The sequence below is a fragment of the Manis javanica genome, chromosome 16 (genome assembly GCF_040802235.1).
Source record: "Manis javanica isolate MJ-LG chromosome 16, MJ_LKY, whole genome shotgun sequence".
Taxonomy (NCBI): Eukaryota; Metazoa; Chordata; class Mammalia; order Pholidota; family Manidae; genus Manis; species Manis javanica.
The window spans coordinates 63,087,772-63,100,348 of NC_133171.1; the positions used below are offsets into that span (position 1 = coordinate 63,087,772).

At 37.9% G+C, this 12,577-nt stretch overlaps 1 protein-coding gene across 1 annotated transcript; it reads right to left on the bottom strand.

Annotated features, from left to right (window-relative positions):
* Positions 1–2,550: 2,550 nt before the first annotated feature.
* LOC108403254 (olfactory receptor 2B6-like) lies at positions 2,551–9,590 on the bottom strand. The gene is given in 3 exon segments (XM_017670275.3): positions 2,551–2,753; positions 8,863–8,969; positions 8,971–9,590. Coding segments are annotated over 3 exon segments (930 nt in total).
* Positions 9,591–12,577: the final 2,987 nt, after the last annotated feature.

Consider the following 12,577-nt stretch of genomic DNA (forward strand, 5'->3'; position numbering starts at 1 on the left):
TGGATACTGGGCAGCAGGTGACCCTGGTTTTAGGAGTTGGCAAGGGATTTGCCCTACACCAAGCAAGAATTGAATGAACTTTCCTTGTCTTCCTCTGTTCTTCCTTGCTCTCTACTGCCTTTTTGGCTGCACAAGTAAAAAAGCCACTTTTTCTGGCACTGCACAACTCCCACACTTGCTACTACTTTTGCCTTAATGAATTCCTTTCTTGCCTGCACTGTTGAACCTGTTTGTGAATCCTTCCCCAGTCAGGGTCAAGAGCCCTTCCTCCCCAGTCCCAGTTTAGGTTTTGCCTAGACTGCAAGAAGAGACATCCTCAGACATGACTGATTGGCAACAAAGGTAAAAATATATCTATCACATCCAAAAGTTTCATCCTGTCCCTTCATTTGTTGTTTGTTTTTGTGGTAAGAGTGGTAAGACCACTTAACATGAGATCTACCCTCTTAACAAACTTTTAAGTGCATAATACTGTATCATTAAGTACAGGCACCATGTTTTGTAGAAACTGATAAGTCAATCCTAAAAGTCATATGGAAATACAAGAGACACAGAATAGTCAAAACAATCTTAATGAAGATGAACAAAGTTGAAGGACTCGCACTTCCTGAATTGAAAACCTACGACAAAGCTATAGTAGTACAGGCACAGAGGCAAATGTATAGATAAACAGCAGAATTGAGAGTCTAGAAATAAACTTTCATATTTATGGACAACTGAGTATTGACAAGGGTGCTAAGATAATTTAATGGAGGAAAGAATAGTCTTTTCAACAAATGGTGCTGAGACAGGTGGATATCTACCTCTAAAAAGAATGATGTTGTGCCTTTTCCTCACACCAGACACAAAAATTAATCCATGTGTTCCTTATATTCACTATGAGAAGTCCTTCCACATATTGAATCCATGTATTCTCTGTGTTCACAATAGCCAAAAGGTGAAAGCAAACCAAGTATCCATTGATGGACAAATGGATGAACAAAATGTGGTATATACATACAATGGAAGATTATTCAGTTTTTAAAAGGAAGGAAATTCTGACATGCTACAAGATGGGTGAACCTTAAGGACATTAAGCCAAGTGAAACAAGCCAGTCACAAAAAACAAATATTTAATGATTCCACTTATATGAGGTACCCACAGTAATAAAAATTATAGAGACAGAAAGTAGAATGGTGGTTGTCAGGGGATACAGGGAGAATGAGTAGTTATTGTTTAATAGGTACAGGGTTTCAGTTTTGGAAGATGAAAAATATTCTGGTGATAGATTTTGGTGAAGTTTTCAAGAAAATGTGAATATACTTAATGTCACCGAACTGTGTACTCAAGGTAAAAATGGTAAATTTTATGTTATGTATATATTACCACAATTTAAAGAAAACCACATTCAAAATATGTTTTCCTTAAAAATGGTTTGGATTAGAAAAATAAATTTCTCAGAATTGCAATAAATGAGCTAGAGTTAGTTTAGTGTGTCTATTCTAAGTAAATCAATTATATATTTTTTAATAATCATAAGGTAACTGATAATAGCCTAGTTATGGAATTTCCCTATAAATAATTTTCTAGTGGTATAAAATTATAAACCAATATGCCAGTACAAATGTTTATAAAAATCAATCTACCACTGTAAAATTAATTGGATCAATTAATCCTTCCTTTAAAAAATTAAAAGCTATTTCAATTTTGATTTCTATGTGCTCATAATTCACCAAATTTCACTGGCTTTAAAATGCACACCTGCTTCTAGATAATGATGTATCTTTTTCTGGACCTTTAGCAATGAATTCATTTTCAGTGAGAAAACCTGCATCTTCTGCTTTCAATACAATCTCTAGTATTTTGCTTCCATTTATTCTTTTAATGACAGTTATTTCTAATAGGAAAGAGCTAAACCAAAATCAGAAAACTGGAAAATGGGATTTATTTATCCAATCTGTTAGCATTATATTATGGTAAATGTACATGTTACTACTATAAGTTTTAAGGAGAAGTATGATGACTGCACTTTTCAGATACTGTGTGTTCTATATGCATAATGTACTGGTAGAAGAAAACAAAGGGCAAAAATGAAGAGCAACACAAATAACTATAATATGAATGAATCACTCAACAATGAAAAAAAATAACAGGTAATGTAGCATATGCTACTTCTTCCAGTGGTTGTTCTTCAGGGTTTTGGGAAACCTCCTTTCATTGTGTGAAAAAAAGCATTTGTGTGTGGTAGGATGTTACCAGCTAAAAGATTTCTGGCTTATATTGTATTCCCAGAAAGGTCTCAGTTATACAAAATTATACATACATTGATGTGAAATTTGAAGATGTTGAGGTTCCACAGTTTCTGATGGAGGACAGTTGTAACTACTTGTTCAATGAGTATGTTTAGGCAACAGAAAATTAGTTCAGCTTTCTGTTAATAAAGTTTTACTTGAGGGAGATCAACACAACAGTTTTCTGTAGGAATGATAAAAATGGGACAACTTGAAGAGGAATAAGTTAGTAAGCCAAATAAACATTAGGTTTTTACAAGCTTATCATTTGCACATTCCTTATTTCCTGATTAGGAAGACTCTTGCAACTAGCTTTTTAAAGGCCTCCTTTACCTCTTTGTTCCTAAATGTGTATATAAGGGGGGTCACCATGGGTGCAATGATCCCATAGAAGAGGGACACTATCTTTCCCCAGTCCTTGGAGTTGGGTGATGTTGGTTGCAGGTACATGGAGATAGCTGTACCATAAAAAAGTGACACCATAGTGGGAGGAGCCAAGATGGCAGCATGAGTAGGGCAGCAGAAATCTCCTCCCAAAACCATATATATTTTTGAAAATATGACAACTACAACTATTCCTAAAAGAGAGACCAGAAGATACAGTACAACAGACAGACTACATCTACATCTGCAAGAACTCAGCATCTCATGAAGGGGATAAGATATGAGCTGTGGCCCGGCCGGACCCAGGAAACTGCCCACCCCAGCTCCCCAGCAGGAGGAAAGGAGTCAGAGCAGGGAGGGAGAGGGAGTCCAGGACTGCTAAATACCCACCCCTAGTCATCTGCACCGGGAGTGCAGAGACACATTGTGTGGTGTACTGGATATTATGGAAACGGAACAGTAAAATCTGCGAGCAGGTCCCTGAAGCTGGAACCCCTGGGACAAAAGAAAAGTGAGTGCTTTTTGGAAGTCTTAAAGGGACACGGGCCTCACAGCTGGATGGAAGCGTCCTGGCACACTCAGCCCAGCAGCTGGGAATCCCAGAGAATTCTGGGTGCCCTAATCCCCTGGGAAGCAGTGCAGCTCTGAAACCCTTCACAGTGACAAACAGCTACCCATCTATTCCCCCCTGGTGTGGCCCCACCATAGCAGGGGAGCAGCCTGAGAGTGGCCATGCCCACAGCAACCACCCAGAGCCTCCTCCACAGCTGCCTGGGCCAGCCTCACAGACCTTATTGGCACTCAGCTTCCCAGCACAAGCCACTAGGGGTCACCATTCTCACAGGAAAGGAAGGCAACCAACAAGAAGGGAATTTGTTCTCCCAGTTGACACACGTGCCAACTGCCCATGACTACCTCTACCACCATGAAAAGGCAGAAGAATTTGATCCAGTCAAGAATAATACAGACAACCTCTAAGAGGGAGCCAGAGGAGATAGATTTAACAAATCCTCCTGAAAAAAAATTTAAAGTAAAGGTCATACCATGCTGATGGAGTTGAAGAGAAATATGCAAGAGCTAATGGATGAAGTTGGGAGGGAGAATACAGAAATAAAACAATCTCTGGAAGGACTTAAGAGCAGACTGGATGAGGTGCAAGAAGCTTGTAATGGAATAGAAATCAGAGAACAAGAACACAGAGAGGCTGACGCAGAGAGAGATAAAAGGATCTCCAGGAATGAAAGAATATTAAGGGAAATGTGTGACCAAAAGGAACAATATCAGCCTTATAGGGGTACCAGAAGAAGAAGAGAGACAAGAAGGAATAGAAAGTGTATTTGGAGGAATAATTTCTGAAAACACCCAAAAACTGGGGGAGGAAATAGTATCTTAGAACATGGAAGCCAACAGAACTCCCAACACAAGGGACCCAAGGAAGACAACAACAATACACATAATAATTAAAATGGCAAAAATCTAGGAAAAAGACAGAGTATGAAAGGCAGCCAGAGAGAGAAAAAAGGTCACCTACAAAGGAAAACCCATCAGGCGATCATCAGACTTCTCAACAGAAACCTTACAGGCAAGAAGAGAATGGCATGATATATTTAATACAATGAAACAGAAGGGCCTTGGACCAAGGATACTGTATCCAGCACGATTATCATTTAAATATGATGGAGGAATTAAACAATTCCATGATAAGCAAAAGTTGAGGGAATTTGCCTCCCATCCCACAAACATCCTCTACAGGGTATTTTAGAGGGATTACTCTAGATGGAAGCACTCCTAAGGCTAAATAGATGTCACCAGACAAAATAAAATCACAGCAGAAATCAGACCATTCAAATCCTAATTAAGGCAAAAAATAAAATCAACTACAAATAAAAGCAGTCAAAGGAAACACAAAAGAGCACAGAATAAAACACCTAACATATAAAGAATGGAGTAGGAGGAATAAGAAGGGATAGAAATGAAGAATCATCAGACAGTGTTTATAATAGCTTAATAAGCATGTTAAATTAGTTAGATAGTAAAGAAGCTAATCTTGAACCTTTGGTAACCACGAATCTAAAGCCTGCAACGGAATTAAGTACATGTCTTTTAATAATCACCCTAAATGTAAGTGGACTTGATGCACCAATCAAAAGACACAGAGTAATAGAATGGATAAAAAAGTAAGACCCATCTATATGCTGCTTACAAGAGACTCACCTCAAACCCAAAGACATGCACAGACTAAAAGTCAAGGGATGGAAAAAGATATTTCATACAAAAAACAGGGAGAAAAAAAGCAGCAGTTGCACTACTAGTGTCAGACAAAATAGGCTTTAAAACAAAGAAAGTAACAAGAGATAAAGAAGGACATTACATAATGATAAACGAGTCAGTCCAACAAGAGGATATAACTATTATAAATATATATGTACCCAATACAGGAGCACCAGCATATGTGAAACAAATACAGAATTAAAGGAGGAAATAGAATGCACTGCATTCATTTTAGGAGACTTTTACACACCAGTCACTCCAAAGGAAAGATCCACCAGACAGAAAATAAGTAAGGACACGGAGGCACTGAACAACACACTAGAACAGATGAACCTTATACATATCTATAGAACTCTGCACCCAAAAGCAGTAGGATACACATTCTTCTCAAGTGCATACGGAACATTCTCCAGAATAGACCATATACTAGGCCACAAAAAGAGCCTCAGTAAATTCAAAAAGATTGAAATTCTACCAACAAACTTCTCAGACCACAAAGGTATAAAACTAGAAATAAATTGTACAAAGAAAGCAAAAAGGGTCACAAACACATGGAGGCTTAACAACGTGCTCCTAAATAATCAGTGGATCAATGACCAAATTAAAATAGAGATCAAGCAATATATGGAGACAAATGACAACAACAACACAAAGCCCCAACTTCTGTGGGACACAGCAAAAGCAGTTCTAAGAGGAAAGTATGTAGCAATCCAGGAATATATAAAGAAGGAAGAACAATCCCAAATGAATAGTCTAAAGTCACAATTATTGAGATTGGAGAAAGAACAAATGAACCCTAAAGTCAGCAGAAGGAGGGACATAATAAAGATCAGAGAAGAAATAAATAAAATTGAGAATAAAACAATAGAAAAAAATCAATGAAACCAAGAGCTGGTTCTTTGAAAAAATAAACTAAATAGATAAGCCCCTAGCAAGTGTAAAAAAGAATCAACACACATCAACAGACTCAGAAATGAGAAAGGAAAAATCACGATGGATCCCACAGAAGTACAAAGAATTAGAGAATACTATGAAAATCTATATGCTAACAAGCTGGAAAACCTAGAAGAAATGGACAACTTCCTAGAAAAATACAACCTTCCAAGATTGACCAAGGAGGAAACAGAAAATCTAAACAGACTAATTACCAGCAATGAAACTGAAGCGGTAATCCAAAAACCACCCAAAAGCAAAACCCCTGGGCCAGATGGATTAACTGTGGAATGTTACCAGACATGCATAGAGGACATAATACACATTCTCTTTAAAGTTTTCCAAAAAATAGAAAAGGAGGGAATACTCTCAAAATCGTTCTATGAAGCCAGCATCACCCTAATATCAAAATCAGGCAAAGACCCCACCAAAAATGAAAATTACAGACAAATAGCCATGATGAACATAGATGCAAAAATACTTAACAAAATATCAACAAACTGATTCAAAAATACACCATGACCAAGTGGGATTCATCCCAGGGATGCAAGGATGGTACAACATTAAAAAATCCACCAACATCATCTACCACATCAACAAAAAAAGAACAAAAATCACATGATCATCTCCAAAATGCTGAAAAAGCATTCGAAAAATTCAGCATTGATTTATGATAAAAACTCTCATCAAAATGGGTATAGAGGGCAAGTACATCAACTTTATAAAGGCCATATATGATAAACCCACAGCCAATATCATACTGAACAGCGAGAAGCTGAAACCTTTTCTTCTAAAATCAGGAACAAGACAGGGATGTCACTCTTCCCACTGTTATTCAACATAGTACTGGAGGTTCTAGCCATGGCAATTAGACAAAACAAAGAAATACAAGACATCCAGATTTGTAAAGAAGAAGTCAAACTGTCACTATTTGCAGATGACATGATACTGTACATAGAAAAACCCTAAAGACTCCACACCAAAACTACTGGAACTAATATCATAATTCAGCAAAGTTGCAGGATATGAAATTAATGCACAGAAATCTGTGGCTTTCCAGTACACTAACAATGAACTAACAGAAAGAGAAATCAGGAAAACAATTCCATTCACAATTACATCAAAAAGAATAAAATACCTAGGAATAAGCCTAACCAAGGAAGTGAAAGACCTATACGCTGAAATCTACAGGACACTCTTAGAGAAATTAAAGAGGACACTATCAAATGGAAACTCATCACATGCTCTTGGCTGGAAAGAATTAATATCGTCAAAATGGTCATCCTGCCCAAAGCAATCTACAGATTCAATCCAATCCCTATCAAATTATCAACAGTATTATTCAACGAACTGGAACAAACAGTGCTAAAATTCATATGGAACCACCAAAGATCCAGAATAGCCAAAGCAGTCCTGAGAAGGAAAACTGGGGGGGGGGATCTCAGTCCCTAACTTCAAGCTCTACTACAAAGCCACAGTAATCAAGACAATTTGGTACTGGCACAAGAACAGAGCCACACACCAATGGAACAGAATAGAGACTCCAGACATTAACCCAAACATATATGGTCAATTAATATATGATAAAGGAGCCATAGACATGCAATGGGGAAATGACAGCATCTTCAACAGCTGGTGTTGGCAAAACTGGACAGCTACATGTAAGAGAATTAAAATGGATCACTGTCTAACCCCATACACAAAAGTAATTTTGAAGTGTATCAAAGACCTGAATGTAAGTCATGAAACCATAAAACTCTTGGAAAAAAACATAGGCAAAAATCTTTTGGACATAAACATGGGCAACTACTTCATGAACATACCTCCCTGGAAAAGGGAAACAAAAGCAAAAATGAACAAGTAGAACTATATCAAGCTGAAAAGCTTCTGTACAGCAAAGGACACGATCAATAGAACAAAAAGGCACCCTACAGTATGGGAGAATATATTCATAAATGACAGATCCGATAAAGGCTTAACATCCAAAATATATAAAGAGCTCACACACCTCAACAAACAAAATTAAAGTAATCCATTTAAAAAATGGGCAAAGGAACTGAACAGACAGTTCTCCAAAGAAGAAATTCAGTTGGCCAGTAGACATATGAAAAGATGCTCCACATCACTAGTCATCATAAAAATGCAAATTAGAACCACTATGACATATCACCTCACACCAGTAAGGATCACCACCATCCAAAAGACAAACAACAACAAATTTTGGCGAGGTTGTGGAGAAAAGGGAACCCTCCTACACTGCTGGTGGGAATGTAAATTAGTTCAACCATTATGGAAAGCAGTATGGAGGTTCCTCAAAAAGCTCAAAATAGAAATACCATTTGACCCAGGAATTCCACTTCTAGGAATTTACCCTAAGAATGCAGCAGTCCAGCTTGAAAAAGACAAATGCACTGCTATGTTTATCACAGCACTATTTACAATAGCCAAGAAATGAAAGTAACCTAAGTGCCCATCAGTAGATGAATGGATAAAGAAGATATGGTACATATATGTAATGGAATATTATTCAGCCATAAGAAGAAAACAAATCCTACCTTTTGCAACAACATGGATGGAGCTAGAGGGTACTACGTTCAGTGAAATAAGCCAGGCAGAGACAGGCAAGTACCTAATGATTTCAGTCATATGTGAAGTATAGAACAAAGAAAAAACTGAAGCAACAAAACAGCAGCAGAATCACAGAACTCAAGAATGGACTAACAGTTACCAAAGGGAAAGGGACAGGGGAGGATGGGTAGGAAGGGATGGATAAGGGGGCAGAAATGAAAGGGGGCATTACAATTAACATGCATAATGTGTGGGGGGCATGGGGAGGGCTGTGCAACACAGAGAAGACAAGTAGTGTTTCTACAGCATCTTACTACACTGGTGGACAGTGACTGTAATGGGCTTTTGGAGGGGACTTGGTGAAGAGGGGAGTCTAGTAAATATAATGTTACTCATGTAACTGTAGGTTAATGATAACAAAAAAAAGTGACACCACAGTTAGATGGGAACCACATGTTCCGAATGCTTTTTGTCTACCTTCAGTAGATGGTATTCTCAATACTGCTTGGGCAATAAAAGCATATCATATAAGGATGAGTGTCAAGATGTAATAGTACACTTACTAACAATAGTTCAGGCTCATTTGTTGTGTCAACCCACGACAACTTGAGCAGAACAGGGACTTCACAGAGAAAGTGATCTAATACATAGGGGCCACAGAGGGGCAGCTGAAGAGTCAGGGTAGACAACCACACTGATTTGCTGAAACCAGTAAACCAGGATGCTGCTGCCAACTGGAGGCAGAGCCTTTGATGCATGATAACTGAGTAATGGAGAGGCTGACAAATAGCTACAAACCTGTCAAAGGACATGACAGAAAGCAGAACACATTCAGTGGCCCCCAAGGCCAGAAAAATGAAAAGCTGGGCCACACAGCATCCAAAACTAATTACCTTCCTGGTGCTATATGAATTTATCAGCATTTGTGGAAATGTACTTGTGGTGTAGCAGAGATCTAGGAGGGACAGATTGGTAAGAAAGAAATATGTGGCGTTATGGAGTTTGGAGTCTGGGCTTGACACTAGAATAATGGTCAGATTCCCTAAGATAGTCATGATATAAGAAATGAAGAAGACCACAGGGAGTGGAAGCTCCAGCCATGGTGGATATGAGAAACCTAAGAGGATGAACTCCTGTGAGATGCTCTCATTTACCTGTTTCATGATCAATATTTCAACTCTTGGTTCCCTGAAACATAAAAATTCAGGAAGCCAATGAAATCTGTTTATTGTCTGTTTCAATTATTTATAATCACTTTACTACCTGTTTGAAGAGCTGATTTTGTTTATAATATGAAACATACATTGTTGGAAATATTCACAATTAACTAAGTATTTTTTAAATGTAATCTTTTTACATGCATATCACCAATTCAAAAATGAAAGCAAATACTTAAAAAGTAAATACATATTTTAAACAACTTCAATAAAATTTGTTCTTTGATATTTTGGTCAATTGGTTAATCTTTCTTTGTACTACCTTTTACATAGCTATTATTAGGAATGTTTGGTTACAATCCCAGACATATTACTTTTTCATTCTAATTTCTCTTCAGTGCCAAGGAGATTGACTTATCTTCTGAGACATTTCAGATTATTTAGACCACCCTCAAAACTGCGTGGATAGGTTGTAGCAAACTATCAGGCACATTTCAAAGAAACATGTGTTTTACCTTTTAGGACCTCATGGAATCAGAATAAATAGATATTAATAATATGGAATCTAGAGGCAGACATACCTGAACTCAAGTCTCTACTACATAAAGACATTAATTATATCATCCAGTGAATGTTTCTTATTCTTTTGAACTTCAGGCTCTCCATCTATAAAATGAGTATAATGATGTCTTTCTGCTATGGTGGTGTGAATGTGATTGAAAGGAACTGTCCTGATCCAAGGCCTTTGTCATGGTCAGAGAGGAAAACTGCTTATCTTAGAATCTTAGAACTCTAAGTGTTCTAGTGTCACCAATGGAAAATAACTCTGCAAGTTGAAAACAGCTTACCATTCACTCCACAGTGCCAAAACCATCAATCTCAACAATAGAAGTAATAGTGACTATCTGATGTGAAATGTAAATGTGATCTTTAATGTAAATTTCCCAGAATAGTACCACCCAACAATGGAAATAAAAGTATCATAGTCGTGCAGGAACTCTGAGACATGACAGCAGAGTGTGTTCAGAGTCCTAAATTTGCTGAAGGTCCTAATACAAATCAAAGTCACCAGCTGAAAATGGATTCATCTGAAGGTCATCTACCTTACTAACACTACCCTCTATCATTTTATGATTTTGTTGGCATAGAAATGTAAACTCAATGATAGGAACATTATTTTTGAATTATTATCCAATATGTATTTTAGTTTTGCTAGATTATTCTACAGCTTTGGTACAGTGATAGGGAAGGATAGTATAGCCCCTCAAAAAATTCCTGTTGCCATGCAGCTGTCAATAAAATTATGTATGTGATGTAGATATAAGTTGAGATATAGATATAAATGTGCAAAAATGCTTAAGTACTCAAGAAAAAAGTATTTGTAAACATGTATTTAACATGCTTGCATGTGTTTACATATGGCAGTGTATTACATATGTCAGGATTCGAATATGTATAAAAGTTACCTGAAGTATGCAAAAGTGTTAAAAGTTAACTCTGGGGAGTGGGAATGGAGAAAAAGTAAATCAGACTTTCATATTTATCTTTATTACTGTTCATTCTAATTTTTAGTAAGCAAGTATTAAAATACTCTATTAATAAAAAATATGTATTATATAACAACTTTACATGTCTTACTCATAGTCTGCATTTTAATATAAGGACTAGCATTGCTTTAGACTTTAGTGCCAAAATAAGACAGTTCTTACACTTAGCCTTTTATCTTTTAATAGATCCTTAAAACTGAATTAAGATTCTACATGAGAATTTTCTAAAGGCTAGAGTATGGGGAGATCTAGGCATCTCATTGTCAAAAAAATAGTTGCCATTGATTATAAGAATTCTGAAAAGTAGGACAAATGGAATGAGTAAAGAGAGATTAAACAACTTCACAATTTCCTTGTTAGTGTTGAAAATTTCCTCCAGTTTGTTGCAAGTTTTGAAAAAATGTCCTCAAATCCATGTAATTAAGCTGACAATAAGCCCCAGTTTACGGGGCTGCTGAGCTGACTCCTGCTGTCTTGACTATAACTACTAATAAAATGCTTCCTGTAAGATAAATTCTAGCCAAAAGAAGCAGGCGAAGAGAGGCAACAAAGGGCCAGGTAGTTTATTTGAACGCAATTCCTGGGTGATGCTCCCTGGTCTGGATATCACAGGTCAGGGAAGTCACGCTCAGCAGGGCAGGCAGCAAGTTTTAAAAGAAGGCAGGGGGAGGGAGAGCAAAGGTATACAGTGGCATGGAGGATTGGCTCACCTAGGGTACATGGGGGTCTCTCATTGGCCTTTAGCCAGGTTCTGGAAAGTTACCACTAATCTTCTAGCTTGGGGGAAGGGCTCTAGTTAGGAATGTAATCCAATCAGTCTCTGGAATGTTGTCAGACAGGAACCCTTTAGTCTCTTCACCTTGTTTGGTGAGGCCTGAGCTTGTCCAGCAGGCTCACCCCTTCCCCTGGTGCCTCCAGCCTTACATTCCAGCCGTTTGGTCATAATGGGTGATGATTCAATCTGGCTACGTCTGGCTGACAAGGGGCATCGTGGGGGGAGGTTTAAGGCTTGTTGACAGCTGGGGGAGGCTCACTTGGGAGGGGTGAGTACTTGTGCAGCAACAGTTGATTAACTTTTATGTGTGAAATTTCTGCCATGCCCTGTTGAAGTAACTTGAAAACACATGGGGCAATTAAGAGTAAACCACAAACTCTTATTAAGGGGCCTATCAGAGGCATTAGCCAGGCCATTATGGGAGACTGAAGCCACCCATAAGGGCCATCTTCAGGTACTCGTGTTTTGTCGAGATCTTTTTGTAGTTCTTGTAGTTTTTTACGCTTTGTTCTACTACCCCAGACTCATTGATATAGTAGCAGCATTCTTCCTGCAAGAAAACATAGGTTTCACCCTTTTCTGTGGTAAGCAGATCTAAGGTCTGCCGATTTTGAAGGGTGACCTGGGCAAGGGAAGTAAGTTGTCACTGGAGGGAAATAAGGGAGGTCAAG